Consider the following 20,638-nt stretch of genomic DNA (forward strand, 5'->3'; position numbering starts at 1 on the left):
GAAGGGGCCCTTACATATGCATATATTGCATGGAAAAAGTTCTCATCAAAAGGCAAGCTAGATCGCATGATCTTCACAAACTGGTTTGTCATAGTTACGGAGCGTGAGCTTCCGGGATGCATATCGATGAACGCAAGGATGAGTTATCACTTTGCAGTTAAAATGAAATCTTCCACATCTGTCCACATCAGCTAAAGGCTTTTAATAACGTCTAAATAATACTCATTCTTTCATTATTCTGTGTGTATAAAGTCTGTACTGTGGCTCATTGTCAGCGTTTCTACATCATGTCCAATTCCATCTCTCTGTTTCATACAACTCCGCACTCGCATTCTGCATGACGTGAATGTTTGTGCTGTCTCCTTTTTCATGAGGGATAACAACAGACACACTGTGTCTGAAACCTCATTATTTCCTAATAATGACATATCAAATGTTTGCATATAAGCTGGATTTGTATGGTAATAAGCTCACACAAACACACACACGTGTGCACCCAAACTAACACAAATGTAGCCTGAAGGCCTGTATTCAAAAGAAGAAATAATTCATTCTATCATTTTGCACAGTAATAACACTTACTGACACACACGCGCATGCACACTTTTTAAACATTCCAGACAGTTTTGCTCGACAAAACTGAGATTTATTTTCTCAGATTCTGTTGGGTTTTACCTCCAAACATACACATTTTTTTAAACAGACAACTTGCATTGATTCCTATCAGTTGGTGCTGTGACTCTTCAGGTGTTCTACCAACACTGTTAAAGACACAACAGACAAACAGACCATCTGTTAAACAGAGCTGAAGTCAGTCAGTTTGCTGCTTTTGTTTTTATTTCTATGCTTGTGTTGAATCTTTTCAACACCCAATATTTTACGCATGGAGGTGAAAAATTTAAAAAACACAATGATAAATACATCACAATGATGATGAAAAATGCTGAAGTGTAATACAGTAGTGTTCAGAATAATAGTAGTGCTATGTGACTAAAAAGATTAATCCAGGTTTTGAGTACATTTCTTATTGTTACATGGGAAACAACGTACCAGTAGATTCAGTAGATTCTCACAAATCCAACAAGACCAAGCATTCATGATATGCACACTCTTAAGGCTATGAAATTGGGCTATTAGTAAAAACAGTAGAAAAGGGGGTGTTCACAATAATAGTAGTATCTGCTGTTGACGCTACAAACTCAAAACTATTATGTTCAAACTGCTTTTTTAGCAATCCTGTGAATCACTAAACTAGTATTTAGTTGTATAACCACAGTTTTTCATGATTTCTTCACATCTGCGAGCTAAGGAGTCAACCAACTTTCAGCTGTTATTCCACTCCAAGATTCTTTAACATTCCACAATTCATTTACATTTCTTGGTTTTGCTTCAGAAACAGCTTTTTTGATGTCACACCACAAGTTCTCAATTGGATTTAGGTCCGGGGATTGGGAAGGCCACTCCAAAACATTAATTTTGTTGGTTTGGAACCAAGATTTGGCTCATTTACTAGTGTGCTTGGTGTCTGTTTGTTGAAACACCCATTTCAAGGGCATGTCCTCTTCAGCATAAGGCAACATGACCTCTTCAAGTATTTTGACATATCCAAACTGATCCATGATACCTGGTATGCGATATATCGGCCCAACACCATAGTAGGAGAAACATGCCCATATCATGATGTTTGCACCACCATGCTTCACTGTCTTCACTGTGAACTGCGGCTTGAATTCAGAGTTTGGGGGTCATCTCACAAACTGTCTGCGGCCCTTGGACCCAAAAAGAACAATTTTACTCTCATCAGTCCACAAAATATTCCTCCATTTCTCTTTAGGCCAATTGATGTGTTCTTTGGCAAATCGTAACCTCTTCTGCACGTCTTTTATTTAACAGAGGGACTTTGCGGAGGATTCTTGCAAATAAATTAGTTCCACACAGGCGTCTTCTAACTGTCACAGCACTTACAGGTAACTCCAGATTGTCTTTGATCATCCTGGAGCTGATCAATGGGTGAGCCTTTGCCATTCTGGTTATTCTTCTCTCCATTTTGATGGTTGTCTTCCGTTTTCTTCCATGCGTCTGTTTTTTTTTTTTTTTTTGTCCATTTTAAAGCATTGGAGATCATTGTAGATGAACAGCCTATAATTTTTTGCACCTGCATATAAGTTTTCCCCTCTCCAATCAACTTTTTAATCAAACTACGCTGTTCTTCTGAACAATGTCTTGAACGTCCCATTTTCCTCAGGCTTTCAAAGAGAAAAGCATGTTCAACAGGTGTTGGCTTCATCCTTACATAGGGGACACCTGATTCACACCTGTTTGTTCCACAAAACTGACGAACTCACTGACTGAATGCCACACTACTATTATTTTTTTACTAATAGCCCAATTTCATAGCCTTAAGAGTGTGCATATCATGAAAGCTTGGTCTTGTTGGATTTGTGAGAATCTACTGAATCTACTGCTACCTTGTTTCCCATGTAACAATAAGAAATATACTCAAAACCTGGATTAATCTTTTTAGTCACATAGCACTACTATTATTCTGAACACTACTGTACAAGTTCCTCATGAAACCTGTCTCCTTCTGACCAACCGAATGCTTCTTCAAGGATGCTCCGAAGTACCCTGGACCTGGGAATCATCTCGCCTCCGAAACAGGCCCCATAAAAATCACATGGTACCTGCAGCAAGGACACGCTCGAAAGTGTCGGACCTTCAAAAATGCCACACAAAAATTCCTGCTGCCCTGTACACAGAGGAGGCTTTTCACCCTGGATTACACAGATACAGATGCCCCGAGATACACATCGGGCTATTTGCACGACAATGCAACAATAAAGCAAGAAATGCTGTGTGGAAGTTGTTGTGTGGGCCGCTGAAGAGGAGGTACTGCTGGCCCACCACCACCAGTCGGCGCCCTGCTTGGAGTGCGGGCTTCAAGCATGAGAGGGCGCCGAGACAGAGAGTGACAGCTGTCACTCATTTACACCAGCTGTCACCAATCACCTGCATCTCTACAAAAGCCGGATCATTACTCCACCTCCTCGCCGAGAAATCAACTACCGTGAAGGTAATCTTCTCTGCTGTGATTATTGTTGTCTGAAAACAGAAGGTCTGTGTGCAGCCGTGTTCCTGCGGGGTCTATTGGAGGCTGGATTGGCGGACAGTGAGAGGACGACGGTCTTCGTCTCTCACTCCATCCAGGAAGAAGACCAACAGGAGCTGCACGGGTGACATTGTATCTGGAGGTGGAGGTTTTCCCTCCTTGAAGATCTGTAGAAAAAGGATTACTGGGTGTGTGGATACACACTCACCATTAACTGTTTTTTCATCTTCTGCCAGCAGTACCAGGGTCTGCAACAGAAGACGGTGACCACCTGGGGACTCAGGACTTGGCGGCTCCGGTGTTCTTCAGGCCGCTGGTGGTGGAAGCTGTGTGGGTCCCGGCTCTCCGATCGCCAGAGGTCTCCTATCTTCGAGCCTGCCCGCACGTCACCTTGTGTTCAATTGGCATTATCTTTGTCTGTATCCAGTTGTGCGTTTCACAACATTAAATTGTTACTCTTTGTCTTATCCATTGTCCGTTCATTTGCGCCCCCTGTTGCGGGTCCGTGTTACGACACCTTCCCAACAGAAGTCTTTATAAACAGACTGGCTAATGAATTGTCTGTTCTCTCACTTCCTCAGCAGCACTTTGTGACCCCCCAGTCTCTTTTCCTTAATTAAATAAGTTGTTACTTGATGTTACAGTTGTTGCTGTTACTTGATATTGATTCTATATGTCACCCTGCTTTTGTTGGGGGTATCTACGTAAATACTCACAAAACTCACATGACTTTTGGTGTGAATATCACAACCATTCACAAGTGATTTTTTTCAATTAATTTATTTCTTTTTGAAGAGGTGATGTGATTATCAGCTCCATCGCTTTTCCTCTGGAGGAAGCTGCATCAACATGCCAACCTTAGTGATTTTGACAATTGGACTGAATAACACAGCACATGCCTCCATCATGTGAATTCTCTCCGTCCCTGCTTGAATACAAGTGAACTCACTCAATTTGATTCGTTCAGATTTGTTTTGACACGTTCAGGACCCTCTGAGAAGTCGTTTGTAATGATAAAGTGAATGGCACACACCTGCACCTCGTGTTAAGCTGAGAGCACGAAGCAACAAATCATGTGATGTGATGCGTCACTCTTAATGAGAGGACATTTACCACAACGGAGTTGTCTCAGAAAATTTCACAATTCATTGTCATTTATTCGTGAAGCCCACGGCATTGAAAGTATAAAATGGGACAATCAAAGAGAGATGTGCACATGTGCATTGGTGCACATCTCTCTATTGCTGGATGAAATCTAACTTTGTGTGTGTGTCTCGCTCTCTCTCTCACACACACACACACACACACACACACACACACACACACACACACACACACACACACACGGTCAGCCTTGTTATCCCGCGGCCTATCTCGCAGGCAGCCTCTCTAACGCTGAGTGATGTTTAAATTAGTTTACAATTTAGCCTTCTCGCTATCCGCAGACGGCTCTTAACTCAGTGTGTGCGTGTGTATGTGTGTGTGTGAGCGTAACAAATTGTTGCCAGTACGGCACACATCTAATGACTTCAAATTAGCTGCCTGGCGCTCGCCTTGACACGTTGTTACCACTGTTAGCCGCCTGTGTGCAAGAGTGAGAGTCTGTGACTGTGTGTGGGGATAAAGCTCGGCGCAGACATATCATGAAACATAAATTAGCTTTACTTCTCCTTTCATCTTCTTTCTCTTCGTCTTTTTGTCTTTCTCCATTAATCTGACAAATTTAAAAAATATATACTTGTGTGCCAATTTTTTGTTCCTTTTCTCTTATTTTGAGCACATTTGTCATGTGTAACTGTCTCAGATATTCATACAAGTTAAAGACAAAATAAAACTCAATTAAGATTTTGTAGTTACATTTATGTCAGCATGACAGACTGTAAAAATAATGGACAAACGCTCTATGAAATCAAACATATGTTTTCTGAAAAGTGGACTGTCGATTCACAATCTAAGACAAGTCAATAAAACAGATTCTGTAGAGACTTTCAAGTCCAGACTTAAGATTCCCTTTCGTATGGTTAGCATACTGGTATGTTTCTATGCTTTTTACTCGTTTAATTCATTTTATTAGTAAACGGAGCGTGTCACGGCCTCGACTTTATCTAAATTCTGGGTCTTTTAGTGAAGCTTATGGCTCGTGGCTGGCGATCACCTTAGTATTTCTTCTGGTTTTCTTGTTGCTTAATGCTGACAAATTACACTGTATTTGTCTTTCTGATGCTTGATTCTGCTTTTTTTTTTTCTTTTCTCTCTGTTTGAGGTGTGGCTCCATCCAGAGATGGGTGTGGTATCTGTTCCAGAAACGGTCCTGTGCTCCGGCAACATTTCCTGTATGTTCGTTTTGTGAATTCTTTTGTAATTTGTGTTTGTAGCATGGCCCAAGCAGAGGGTCACCCCTTTGAGGCTGGTCTTCTTGAGGTTTCTTCCTCAGAGGGAGTTTTTCCTTACCACTTTTACTCTGGGGGTTGGTAAGGTTAGACCTTACTTGTGTGAAGCACCTTCAGGCAACTTTGTTGTGATTTGGTGCTATATGAATGAAAATAAATTGACATAAATTGAAAGTGAAATCGATTGCAAGCTTAAGTGAGGTGGATGGGCCTGTGTGGTTTGGGCACAACAAATGAAGCCAAATCATGCCGATCTATCTCAAAGTGACCAAGCTAGAGAAGGTTAGCAAACTGAGTAACCTGTAATTAAAATGATGGCACAGAATGATACAGAATTCTGTCAAAAATATATGTGCTACTTTAAATATTCACACAACAAAGAATGTCAGCGAAAAGCAGCCAAGCTTGGACAAAAGGGGAAGTGCAGACTTTCCTGGTGATTATTGCAGAGGAACAACAATATGACATCACGATGCCCATGTTGATCACGTGCATGCATCTACCATGCTCAACCTCCCAAACAAAGTATACTACTGGCAATTTGAATGCAGGTCAAGCCATGCTTAACTGTACCGAACTGTACCATACTGTGCCATACCAACTTGGACTGCTCGGCGGGAAAGAGTGGCCGCCTCAACAATGGAGGCGTTGTCCATGGATCATTCCATGTCCCTGACCTCCCTTGGTATGTAGGACAAGTTTCTTATGAGGTGTGAGATGAAAACCATCTGGACAGGCTCTTCCAACAAACGTTCCCAGAAAACCCTCACAATGCATTTGGGCTTTCCAGGTTGGTTTGGTGGCTTACCTGCTATCTCACCCTTCTCAAGACCAGGTGGTGATCCACTGACACCTCCGTCCCTCTTGCGCTTTTCACCCGAGTGCCCAAAACACATGGCTGCAGATCTGATGACATGATTACAATATTGATCATCGACCTTTGACCTAGGGTGCTCTGGTACCAAGTGTATTTATAAACACCCATGCGTTTGAACAAGGTGTTTGTTATGGAAAATCCATGATCAGCACAGAATCCAACAACAACACACCATTTGGATTCAGATCAGGGGGGCTGTTCCTCCGAGGCATGCCCACCTGAGCACTGAATTCCCAGTAGCCCAAAGGAGTCCCCACAGGAACCATTTCCAGGAACTGAACTGCTGTTTGGTGCATATGCACATACAATAGTCAGATTCCTCTCTGTGATATGAAGTTACTTTGAGGGAGCCCTCTTGTTTACTGGAGAAAACTCCAAAATAACAGCACTCAGCTGTAGACTTATCAGTATCCTCTAACCTGCATGGTGTTTTTTACCCTGAGCAACTCCGGAGAAACAGAGAGTCCAGCCCCTCTCCAGGAGTTTGGTGTGGAGGTAAGCCCAACCAATTCAAGGTGGTATTGCTCACCCTCCTGTACATGCTAAGGCTCCTTCCCCACCAGAGAGGTGATGTTCCACATTCCAAGAGTCAGGTACCGGTACCGTTAGCCAGGGTCAGTCCGTGTGGGTTTTTGCCCCTATCCAATGGCCATAGAATTTCTTATGTTAACATTAAAATACGCAGAAAGGAACTACTGGCTTGCTGTCAGCTGGCTGCTTGGATGGTAGTTGTCACTCAAGGTGAATTATGTACGACATCATGTCTTAAAACTGCCTACACATACAGCTTGTGCTCCAAGCTGTATGTGTTTGTGCCTGAAACTTGGACATTTTAACAGGGGATTCTATGAAGATTAACTACTGCTCAAATAGCCATTTGGTTTTGACTACAGCACCTGAGCATCAGACATGCCAACCCCAACCACCTCCCCCACCCCCCAAAAACTCTTCATGATAAATGTAACTTTATGCTGCGTTTACACATAACACATGCATTAAGTCACGTTAAGATTGTCAAGCATGTGCCAAAAATGACGCAAATATGACATTCGTAATGCGTCTTGCCTATGTGTAAACGCACCATTACTCATATATATTTTTAAGTTTCAATAACTGTTCCATCTCTTGTGGATTTTTTTTTTATTGTGTCATATTGTCTCTGGGTCCTTGGCCTTTTAGATTGACAGATGCCTGGGAAGAGCTTATGAGTCATGAGGTTGCTGGACAGAGGTGACTGGTGATGATAGAGTATCATTGCAGGACAACGAGGGTCCGAGTGTTTTGGGTCTTGGTGCTTTCTGTCTAACTGTATCGTAGGGAGACTTGGAAGCTAAACAGCAACTTAAGGCAGGATGTTTTTGGTACTAGATCTCTTCAGATGAACCTTGTGTTGATTACTTAGGGACACTCAGAAGCAGAGTATCACTTGCATCATGAGGGAATGTCAGCTTCACCATTTTGCTCATGTGACTGTTCTGTGTGCATGATCCAGCATGCAGGTCCTTTAGTGTTGAGGGCCACAGCAGCTGGAGCTCACCCGTGTTTCACCTGGTTGTGGCGGATAAATGGCTCCTTTTAGAATTGGGTATAGACTGGTTGTCTGCCTGGTTGGTTTCCATCCAGAAGGCATGGCATGCTCCCAGACATGACCTGTGCTATATTTTGCCACTTATGGAGATGCTGTAATTTATTTATTATACATTTCTAGAAATATTGTGTTTAAAATTAGTGATGTTCATGTTTTCACCTTCAGTTAAAAAATAACTTTATTTGTATTTTCTGTTTACTCAGATTTTTCAAATTTGCATCAACAGTTGAGTCATAAAGTGTGAAAAAAAATGCACAAATTGTGAATATCAGGATCCCATATTGTCACTTGCTCTTAAACAAACCCACAAATGACCAGATGTAAAGGCAGCTGCAAAAAAGTAAACAGGTTTATTCCATTCCATTGAACACTTGAGTTAGTTCAGACTCTGTTATTTACTTTGTGTGTGTGTGTGTGTGTGTGTGTGTGTGTGTGTGTGTGTGTGTGTGTGTGTGTGTGTGTGTGTGTGTGTGTGTGTGTGTGCGTGAGGCTGATAAAGATAGTTGAGGAGGTGTATTTCACTCTGACAATCCGTTCCACTCCGAGTGAACAGTAGATCACTTTGTGTGTGCACGTGTGCTGTGTTTGTGAGCGTGAGTATTAGATCAGTGTTGAGAGCTGTAAACACCGAAGATTTCATAAGGTTCGCGTGTCATGCGCACATGTGCACGCTTGGAAGATGAAGAGTTCTATCTTCCTCTGTGAGCAGCGGATTGCCTTTCTCGTTCATCTAATCACGCCATCGCCTCTTCTCCACCTAGCAATTGTACTCCGGTGTGTCCAACCCCCCCTCCACACACACACACACACACACACACACACACACACACACACACACACACACACACACACACACACACACACACACACACACACACAATGTGGCTAACTAAAGAAAAAGAAGGCAAAAACATATGGCCAATAAATGTACATCGTGTATCTGTGCAATAGTTTTTGTGCACAAGCATAATTAGTTGTGGGTGCACGTGGTGTCTTGTGTGAGAACTGAGAAAAAAATGAAAATGCCATCAGATTATTTGAAAGGAAATAACACCTGACTGGCTCTGTGTTGTCTGGACTGAAAAATAACTATTCAAAGAGCTATACTTGGAATATTGGATCAATATGTATGTCTATTTACTGCCCATTTGGTAGCACATCGATCAATACACTAACAAGAAGCCGCACACTCTCATCTCTCTGCTTCCATCTGTTTCTTTGTGATTATCTCTCCACAATGATATAATACAATACATTTATTTGCAGACCCTAATATCGATACTAGTCATATTATTGTAACATCGCTAACCTGGTGTTTCCACAAATACTGACACATCTTCAGCACTGTAGGGAACATAAAGACAACATTCTATTATATTTGATACTATTCTAAAACCAGTTAACAACAGGGCTAATCTTTGTACTAATCTGAGACATTGCTCTTTTCTCTCTCTCTCTCTCCAGACAGCGGGCTCTCAATAAAATCAAAACCAGATTATAGTTTTCGTCTCTGACTCTCTTTCGACCATCTCTTGTTTCCATACCTTAGCTTTCTCTATTCTCAATTCTGCTTTTCTGTTCTCGCGTACGCTTTGTCCATTTTAGATGTCACTTTCTTTACGTTCTAAGCCTTATGTTTGTTTCCGAATAAGCGCAGAGAACAAATGCCACACACTTGTATAAAATTAAATTCTCCAGTGATATCATAAATGCCTTCAGAACAATGTCTTTCTTGTTCTTCTTGTCTTGACTGGTAATTTTATGTACAATATGTCATTTATTTAGCTATGTAAGGTGATCTATTGACCTCAGGGGAAAACTACAGGAAACCCACACTAGGAAAAGCATTCAGTTCTGTCCAGAGTACCGTATTTTCCGGACTATAAGTCGCACTTTTTTACATGTTTTGGCCGGGGGTGCGACCTATACTCCGGTGCGACTTATAAATGAAAAATATACCGGTAGGATCTCAATTAATTTACTGTAACAAAATTTTACGTGACAGAGTCGATCTATGTTTTAAAATGGCCACCGGAAAAGGAAATGCAATGCATCATGGGCACTGTAGTATGACGGCCATCCTATAGTTCACGCTGGTCGCGACAACCAATCAGAGAACAGAACTTTGGATGCGTATTCCTCACCTCACCCACAGCGTGTGAAGCTGACGAACTCAGTGCTTGCTGTTATTCCAGCTTGGCGAACAGAACAGCTTCAACCCTTGGATATCAATGTGAGCAGAGTGTTTAAGTTGACGCTGAGAGCTGCGTGGGAGCACTGGGTGAGCGACGGTGGAGGATTAGCGTGTGCACTTGGAAGGAGCTGGCGTCGATGATTGTGAAAAGCGTTTGAAGCAGACGAACATGGTGTTTATTCCGGGACGGCTAACAAAACAGCTTCAACCCTTGGATATCAGTGTGAGCAGAGTTGACGCTGAGAGCTGCATGGGAGCACTGAGCGACGGCGGAGGATTAGCGTCTCCACTTGGAAGGAGCTGGATCGACACCGCTGGGAGGTCATGAGCTGCGCAGGTAGGCGCTGCATGGTTCGGCTCGCAATGTGGTCCGCAAAATACAAACATATCCGTAGGTAAAATGCAACTCACGAGAGGGCACTCGAGGCTTGTGTGACTGTTCCTGCGACTTCTGACTACCATAGAAAAATAAAAATTTTAACGTTACTGATAACATAACAAGACAACGGAGAAGGCCTGAAAAAATGCCACCAAAAAGAAAATCATACTCTGCAGATTACAAGTTGCGACTGGTGAAATATGCATCCGAAAACGGTAGCCGTCACAATATTATCATCTGAACTTTTCATGTTAACATACCTGTATGTCCATGGGACTTATAGTCCAGTGGACCTTATTTATGGTTTATTTTTCTTTATAATGGATAAAGTGGCTGGTGCGACTTATACTCCGGTGCGACTTATAGTCCGGAAAATACGGTAGGTAGTTCATAAAATAGAGTGAGCATGCAGCAAAAAGACAAGTGAGGAAAACCACAAAAATATCCATGAGACCTCTAAAGGAATTACAGACTTTTGTGAATGTGACTGGAGAAACTGGGGAAGGATTTTAATATGAGAAAAATCTCAGCTCAGGTCTCTCATACGTTAGATGTAGCTGAAATTTCTCATCAAGTTTCTAAGAAAATCCTTCTCTGTTAAACTCCACAATCACAGGCAGAGAAGCCTTATAACTCCTGTAGAGTTGTCATGGGAGTCTTGGTGGCTTACCTCACTACTCTTCTTCTTGCACAGTCAACTGTCCACTCCAGACAGATGTAACATACAGTACCATTCTGCTTGTGTTACTTAATGATTGATGTAAATGAAGTCCAAGACATATTCAATGATTTGGAAGAGTTCATGTATCACCACCGTGGACTGTCTAAAAAAAAAACTGGTGATAAAAGTGATTATTTTTCAATTAACAAAAATAATCTTTATATTTAGCTAAGGAAGTGGAGAAAATGTATATTTTAATTTTTTGGACTTACCTGGGATATGTTTGGCCCAGCCGATGTTGACCACTAGCTCTCTGTCTGCCAGGTCACACAGCGTAGTCAGGGCTTTGATGTCGCTGTCTGGTACTGTTGGATCAGGCATGGCGTAAATCTTCTCAGGCTCAGCCACCAGGAGGTGAGAGACAATTTTGTTATCTGCAAGGCAGCCAAAGGCAACTGACATGACCACCAGACAAGGAGAAAGACACAGAGACAGAGAGAAGGTGAATGTTTGCCATATTAGGCTACAAGTTGTTCCACACCAATCTGGTGCAAAAAATGCCAATAACGCCAAGGTGTAATAGATAATGCATGTCTCTGGCTTTTATTTCCTGTTAGTCATGTAGTCAAAGCAGGTCACATCAATGTCAGCTAAGTAAAGCCACCTTGAAACTTGCATGAATTGGATCACCACACTGCCACGCAATTGTCATGCAAATACAATGCTTTTGTCCCGCTTGACGCCACGCTATATACAAATAAACTAAAATAATCATTTCATAGCCGATAAGGCATTTGCTCTCAGAACTTGGCTGATGAAAACATCTCTTCTCGCTCTTAGAATCACAGAGAAATTAACTACAGCTGTAGCCTGTTTCATGTGCACCATGCGGTGGAGAACACATTTGGAATAGTCTCAAAAGTAATTATTTATAATATTTATATAGAAATGGATTGGTAAAACAGTTGCATTTTCATTCCTTCTCACGAATTAGATAATGTATCTGTAAAATTATGTTTATTATCGATGTAACATCTCATCATAATCATTCAGATGCGCTGCACTGCGGCAATGAGACACACTGACATGCAGTGACAAAGTGTTTTCTTATAGGTTGCGAAATGTTCACATCGATTTCACAAAATTAATGTGTGCTAGAAGTTTTTAACATTTCAAAATTTTCTTTGTGCACTGCCACACAGCCACACACGGCTCAGGCACAGTTTACTACAGCTTACAATGAGTTTACTCACTGGCACGCCAGAGTGTGTGCCAGTGCAGGGATCAAATTGGTACAAGTGTCAAGGCACCTTAAGAAAACTGTCTTACAACTTCTCATTCAGAGGTGTCAAAAAGTGACACTTTGTCAAAGCCCTTTGGAGAAAATAAACTGACCTCTAAGTTTGGTACTGGATTTCATCAGGATTTCTGTGAAATATTACTACAGCACCAATTTATTGATATTTTGGCTACAGTTATGGTGACAGTTTTATTTTGTCACATTTGCAAAGCTAGGCCAACTCCTACTGCCAGTGTCAAGAAGCCATTTCCTTGTGCTTCACATAAAGATGTGAAAGGTTATATCATTAGTCATGGAAGATGTATGGCAAAGGCTCTGACAAAGCATTCAAATTTGATGCCTTGATTGTAAAACATTTATTTATCCTGCATAACATACAGTACACAGATTATACAGATATCAGGATATCAGCTATTTATGTGTGTGGATACTGGCATGAAGCAGTGACTTTCCTCAAAATGTATGTCAAAGCCTAATTTTGACATGAGCTTGAAGGTTTTTACATATTTCATAACAAAATCAGGAAAATACTGCAGTATGAATGGTACATTTGTCAGATGTGTACCAAGGAGTGATCAAATATTCAAATGTGGGGGTTATGGGTCAGATTTATAAGAGTGGTAAAAAATAGCTGAGCTAGGACCAGGACGAAACAAAACAAACATTTTTTTTTTAGGTTCATCAGACCACCCCAAAACATAGTCAGGATGTTTTCAAAAATAAAAACTCCAGATGCCAACCAAAATGGCACACTAAAATATGATGCTGTGTTATTACCTATATTGTTTGTTACTATGATGTATTTTAGGGCATGTGAATGGAAAATGGTTATTTGGTGGCATCTTTTGGATTTAAAACTGTCAAATAAAATTATTTAGGCACATCTATATTTAATGTGACCTAAAGCTTTCTCCTCAAGGAATATTTTTGGAAATCATGTTCTTTATATGTTGATTTGGCACAAGGTTTATACCGGATGCCCGTCCTGTCATAGCTCCACATGACATGAAGAACATGCAGAGGTGATGTTGAATGAGGAACCTTTTGTTGCAGAAGCAAGTGTGCTGACCACTTCGCTACCATGCCACATGTATTTTGCATTTTAATGTGTTTTAATAGGGGTGGTCTTTACTCCCTTAATATAAGGCCAGCAGTGTTGTTAGGGGCTGACACGTGACCAGTGAAGGATGTGCAGTGGCAGAATATGGGCACAGCAGAAATGAGAAAGTTGAGGTGGATGACTGAATTAACAGATTAAGAAATGATGGAATCAGAGGTATAACAAAAGCAGGAAAGTATGTTGGGGTTGTTTGGGAAAGGCATAAAAAACAAAAATAAATTATATATGCATTAAAAAAAGACTTCAAAAAGAAAAGTTCCGTACAGTGTAATAAAACAATGCAGAATGTTTCAATACAAAGCAGAATATAATGTCTAAATTGCAGAAAAAAGGTAAAAATGCATATAAACAGGCAAACGGTGATGAAAACACAACCTCGGTGGTGAGATTCAAAGGTCAAAGGTCAGAAGAAAACTGAGTGAATAAGTTCAACGATCAAGCAGGAGTGTGTGTTGGACCTTACGGGAGCTATGCGCTTTCTGAGTGCCCTATTATTTAAAATAATTCATTCTTTCAAACTTGATATGTATACACCAAGGTTTGGTTAGCAGGGCTCCAGGTTGGCCAAATCATTGTCATTTGTGTCATAGCCTTAAGACGTTTTGCTGAAGCATACAGGAGGGCAAGATAATACTGGAAGCCAAACAGCTCAGCTGGTAATGGTGACATGTGGTGATGAGATCTCTATGGCCCATTAGTAACAGACTGATACCCTGCTTCCAAATTAATCCACTGACTAATCAAGCATGGGAATAATAATGGAGGATAGAAAGAGCACAGAGGCATTTCGAGAGCGAGGAAGAGCACCAGTAAGAGAGAGAGAGAGATGAGCTTATAGGGAGAAGGGGCAAAAATTTAAAAGGGAGAGGACAGACAGGTAGAAAAAAGACTGTGGACAGATTGTCAGAGACAGACAGGAAAAGCAGGGAAAGCAACAGAGTGAGCAAGCTGGGAGGGAGGTCTGGGTATTATTGATCCAGACTTTCCACCCACAAATTTGTTACGCACACATGTATGTGCACACATACTGGTGCACATGTATCTCCTGCACCCTCCTCCCTCCAGCTGCAGCTTCAGGGTCGTTTGAGTCCAACCAATCCTAGCCACACTGCAGTATCTGTGGGTAAATCTTATTTAATGTTTCCCTAATTAGAATCAATGGAAGCCCATTTCCAAACCCTGGGCTATTGTTTTGTTCTCACAGAATCAATGGGAAAGCTAAGGCTCAGGACTGCCCTACAGATAGATGGCTAGGCGTGTGCATGTGAGAGGAAGAGAAAGATTGTACTTTTTCTAGCTGTGTGTGAGAGCAAAAGAACCGTCTTGCTCTTATTTTGATAGGCTATTTCTTTCTTTCTTTCTTTAGCATGATAAGGCCCAAGGCTGATTGTCTCGGCAGTGATGCTGATGAATTTGAATACTCATCTTTTTGAGATTGAAAGACTCTTGGAAACAACTTACAAAGTCATGCGGTCACTGGACAGAGATGTTTGGTGATGCTGATACCTTTGCAGAAAAACAAAGGTTCAGCTCTTACTGTATGGTTGTGAGACTTGGACCCTAACCAGTGACCTAAGGTGATGTCTGGATATCTTTGGTTCCCCGTCTCTTCAGAGGATCCTTGTGTATCACTGGAATGACTTTGTGTCAAATGAACATTTTCTTGCAAGGTGAGGGAGCATCGGCTACAACATTTTGGTCATTTGGTGTGTTTCTCTGGGCATGATCCAGCATGAAGGTGCCTCAGTGTTGAGGACCCCAGCAACTGGAAAAGGCCAAGAGGAAGCTCACATTTCACCTCACTGTGGCAGATAGATGGCTACTTTTGGAAGGTGGGGATGGGCCAACTGTATGCCTGGTTACCATCTAGAATCCAGTGTGATTCCCTGTTAGGGTGGATGGTGTGATGTGTGGCACCAGTGTATGCTCCCAGGCCTGAATTGACCTGACCTGACTTAATTACTTGATGTACTAAACGGGTGGCAATTAGCACTCTTGCCTGACAGTAAGACGGTCTTGGGTTTGATTTAACCCATGCTATGTTCCTTTCTCTGGTAAGTTTCTATATTCTCTGTGGGTTTTTCGCTGAGCATTCTGGTTTTCTACCATTGTCAAAAACCACCAAAATATTCACTTTAAGGTTGTTTTTTTTCTCTGCTCCTGATCAAGACAGTTTGTCTTGATCTGGAGTTGGTCCCCAGGCACCGGACTGTGGCTGCCCGCTGCTCCGATTGGCTGGATTCTGTCTAACTGCAAATGGATGGGTTTAAATGCAGATGACAAATTTCATCGTATGTATGTGCACAATGAAAATAAAGCCCCTTTTCCTATGTATTTCCCTCAAGAAGCTTGACTTGGACTAATTTATTGGCTTTTACATTGGCTATATGAATGTGTCTTGTCTTGTATGCATTTGCATAGAGACACATGCTGTACACACATTCGTATTAGTCCATCATTTCAATGATGATTAGTGCCGAAGTCGCAGTAAACTGTTGTGCAGCCTTTCAGCATATTGGCCTAAAGCAGAATATGCTCCAGCTTTAAGCAAAATGGGCTTTGGGGACCAAGCTGCTAAATACTGGTCAGGCTGTCCTCCATATGTGTGTGTGAGCACACAGTTAGCTAGAGAGCTAACTCTAGTTTGATGTGGTTGCCAGATTGGGTTTAATCCGGATTAGAGTGCTGGCTGTCGCCCCCGCCTTCCTTCCCTCAGTGTCTCTCTCATTCTCTCTGTACCTGACTCTCGCTTCTTCATCACGAGGCTTTGTTGTGGCTCTGTTCTCCCCCAAAATGTTTTCTTTCAAAGCAGAGCTAAACGAACACCTCTGTTGTGAAATATTACACTTATAAAATGTTATGGCCTCAAACCGGTTGCAGTAGAGACAGGTAGATAAAGTTGTTCCCTCACAGATGGGCTTCTCACTGCTGCCTTGTGTCTATTTCTGTAAGTCTGCCTGTGAGCGTGCGTAAATGTTTTTACTGTCCAACTGTCTCCTTTAGAATAGAAAGGGATGGAAATGAGATCCTGGCACTTCTGGAACCAACTTCTGTATATTTAATGAACACTGCCTTTACATAGCTGTAGAATTTATGTGCATTTTGAAACTTTGCCGTGTGCATATATTCTCAATCGACTACAATTTATGTTGCATGTTGTTTGTGTTTTTCTCTGGAATTCTTGAACAAGATGTGAAATATAGTATTATCAGCCTGCAAAGTGCACAGTATGAATTTATACCTTCCTGAATTTCTCCAAAAATAAAGGGAATTTATTATGAGCACAATGCTTGTGTCTGTGTGCTTACATGGCTTCTTTGGGGGCATTGCCAGCTGGGGGTTCAGGTATGGACTGTTGTCTGCATCTATCCGGCGTTTATACTTCTGCCTGCCACCACGAACCCTGTCCAGACGGACCCCTGTGAGGAATGACAGACAGAAGAGAGTCAGCATGTTATGTTAAAAAAAAAAAAAAAAAAAAAAATCTGATTTTTACAAAAACGCATGAAAACAGAAAGGCAGAAAAGCAAAGAAGCAGTGACAAAAGAAGTGAAGAGGTGAATGTAAGAGTGTGTGACAATGTCAACCATTAAAAAGTGGGATGTGCAAAAATATCCTTACATGGCAGGTTTTACAAATTGTTCTTGTGTTCCTTGCTTTCCTTTTATAAGCAACATACAGTAAAATACAAGTTTAAGCTGATTCCCTCAAGCCATGTAAGTTTAGTTACCTAAACTTATTCAACCATCAAAACTTATTTTATTTAAAATTAATGTGGCTATTTGTCTTTCTGCTGCTCTTTTTTTTTTTTTTAAACCTTATTTAACCAGGTTAGTCCCATTAAGATAAAGATCACTTTTGCAAGGGAGACCTGGACAATTAATGTTTCCAATTCACCTAACCTGCATGTCTTTAAATGTGGGAGGAAACCGGAGCACCCAGAGCAAACCCACACAAACTTCACACAGAAAGGCTACAGCTGGGAATCGATCCCATGATTTTCTTGCTGTGAGACAACAGTGCTAACCACTAAATTACCGTGCTGCTGGAAAAGAAGGGGTCTTGGAAGGGGTCATCTCAGCTAATCATCTGTTTTTTCCATCTCTTCTTTGAACAACAGTAGCACAGTTTCTGTAACTTACTAACTTAGTTTCTCCCAGTGGTTGTTGTTAACTCGGGACTCAACCTATCTGATATAAAAGTTTGATTTGTGATCCACATGTTCGATTTGGCAAATTTACTCATTTTTCTGGGATTGGGAATGATACTCAGAATGCACTGGCTTGTCCACCTCATGTGGCTGAGTTAAGTATAATAAATTTGTTTACCATATTTTCTGTACTATAAGTAGCAATTTTACTAGTTTGGAAGGTTCTGCCACTTACATTCGAAAATGACTGAAAAAAAAAATTCTGCCTTATCGCAGGGGTCTTCAATCCAGTCCTCCAGGGCCAGTGTCCTGCACCTTTTAGATGTGTCCCTGGTCCAACACACCTGAATCCAATGGCTGAATAACCTCCTCAGTTTGCAGTCAAGTTCTCCACAGTCCTGCTAAATGAGCTCATTAACTGATTCAGGTGTTTTGAAGCAGTGACTCATCTAAAAGTTGCAGGACACCGGCCCTGGAGGACTGGAGTTGAAGACCCCTGATGGACACAAGATGACATGCCCACACATGTTGCAACCTGCTCCTCTATACTGAATGAGATACTGGGGTGCTGTCCCACTCTCACTTAGGTGATCTCCTGATCTTGGGCTTTGGTGTTTGGGGTGGGGTATGGGGGGATAGATGAGGGGCTGGGGGAGTCTTGGGGGGGTCCTGCTGGCTGTGTTGGTGGTGGCTTGGGTGTTGGGGGAGTCTCATGTGCTTCCTGGTTCGGGGGTTTGGTCCTGTCCCTTGTCTGGGGGCCGGATCCCCCCTTGTTGGGCTCGGTGATACCTGTCTGGGCTTTGGGTTCGGTCATGCTGGCTCCTTGGCCCCTCATCCCTACCGTCCCTCACCCCTCCCTTTGGGGGCTGTGGCCCGGGTGGTGTGGTTCTGGGGTCCCCTCTTTGGTGGGCCTACACCAGCACCCTGTGTGCTTCCCCTGGTGTGTAAGGTTGCTTCCTGTGTCTCCGTGAGAGGGGAGCAGTGTGGGGGTGCGTTCTGGCTCCGCCTGGGCCGTTCCCCTGGTGGTTCGTTGGGCTGCTGTAGTGGCTCTAGTGGGTGCCCTTCCTGGCCCCAATGCCCTTCTACTGTCCTTTTTCTCCTGGTTTCTCCTGGGGCTCTGCATCCTAGACCCATTTCCGTCTGTTGCATGCAGTCGACCGTATGGCTCCTGACATGTCAGAGTGGTCCATGTCATATGGTAAGGTTCTGTACTCATCTTGGCCCAACACACCAGTCACAGTAGTGATCGGATATTTAGCTGTGATCTGGGTCCCTGTATGTGGATGGTTGTGGGTTTGTGGCCGTCACCACAATTCGGTTTTGGGTGTTCTCAAGCAGCTCAAGACTCTGGTGTCCTAGATTAGGGTATGGATGCTCATTAACTAGACAACAGACTGTTGCTGTCACTGCTTGTTCATGTGTGGTTGTTTGTCCTGGTATGTTGTATTGTTGGGGTTCTGTCTCCTTGGTGTCTCACTTTTCATCAGTTCACGGTTGTTGCTGTTGCCACTTGTCTTTCGTCATTGTCTGTCTTCGTGATGTTTTGGTGGATGGCCCTTCCTGACAGTAGGTGTCTCTTCGCTTTGAGTACGATGTTGTAGGCTGATCGGGAAGGGCGGATGGGGGTCACACACACACCACATACATACTTTCTGTCTTTTGCAAGAATAAATTGCATATATGTGTATTCATGTATGTATATAAATGGTTGTGCTAGTGTGGCATTTACTTTTACTATATATGCAGACGGGGGGGGGCGGGGATGAATGAGGTACTGGGATTCACAATCTACAGCAGCTGCAGAAGCAGCAGTAACAGTAGTAGAAGTAGAAGAAGCTCTGATTAAGAAAAACCTTTCCCTCAGCTATGATCATCTGTTCAGTGGCCTCAAGAAGTGGTTTACTCATGTTTTGTGCCTCGTACACTAACTTTAATTAGCTTATTATCTTCTGTTCACACTGTGTGATCAATAAAAAATGTGCAGATTAAACTCAATTTGCTTCTATGTTGTGGAAATGTTGCATAATATGTTATTTATGAAGCAGTACCATGTCTCAAAACTAAATGCTATTTATCAACAGGTGCGACATATACATATGATTTTTTTCTCTTTATGATGCATTTTTGGACAGATGCAACAAATACTCCAGCACAACTTTTATAATTTGAGGTTAATCAATTTAAATATGCATAATGATGTAAAGTTCTCAAACTTTGAAGCATGTTGCACAAGGACACACAGAAGCAATTAAGTACTGCAATAGTACTTAATTGCCACAATGACTACTGTGTTCCTAAGGTGAATAAAAAGTCTGTGGGGCAACAAGCTTTCTCTTATCGGGCCCCCTTTCTGTGGAACAGTCTTCCACAGAAAGCAGTAAAGATTCTGTGGTCACTTTTAAAGCCAGACTGAAGATGCATTTGTTCTTCATTTGGTTTAGCATAATTGATACTATGCTTTTTATTGTTATTATGTTTTTATTTATTTTAATATTCATATTTCTTTAACTTTTTAAATATCTCTTTTAATCTTTTAATTTATTTTTTTTATTTGTTTTTGGGTTGTTTGTGTGAAGTGCCTTGGGGTGACGCTGTCGTGAGTTGATGCTCTACAAATTAAATAAATTGAAATTGAACAAATTTAATTGACACAATAACCTTGTAGTTTCTCAACAGCTTGGACTAATGACTGACCTACAACCACTACCGATCCTGGTTTAAGTTAAATTTGATCAAATGCATCTTGTGTTCCCTTTAAATCAAAATTTCTGACAGACTATTAAGGTGAGAATTAACTTAATGTTACTTTCAATCTTTTGTGGTTTACTGATGTAGACTCAAATGGTGTATATATATATAGTACCAGGCAA

The 20,638-nt window shown here is 41.8% G+C and overlaps 1 protein-coding gene across 4 annotated transcripts in view; it reads right to left on the reverse strand.

Moving 5' to 3' along the window:
- The window catches only part of esrrga (estrogen-related receptor gamma a), a 194,959-nt gene that overhangs the window by 71,878 nt on the left and 102,443 nt on the right, over positions 1-20,638 (reverse strand). For 2 of the 4 annotated variants that reach the window (XM_034188066.1, XM_034188074.1), the window contains exons 5-6: positions 16,927-17,037; positions 11,471-11,653 (exon numbers count right to left, since the gene is read on the reverse strand). In XM_034188066.1, coding sequence (XP_034043957.1) covers positions 11,471-11,653; positions 16,927-17,037 — 294 coding nt within the window. The remainder of the gene's footprint in view (positions 1-11,470; positions 11,654-16,926; positions 17,038-20,638) is intronic. The other 2 variants (XM_034188088.1, XM_034188080.1) reach the window with 1 other exon arrangement.

This window comes from Thalassophryne amazonica, chromosome 2, assembly GCF_902500255.1.
Source record: "Thalassophryne amazonica chromosome 2, fThaAma1.1, whole genome shotgun sequence".
NCBI lineage: Eukaryota > Metazoa > Chordata > Actinopteri > Batrachoidiformes > Batrachoididae > Thalassophryne > Thalassophryne amazonica.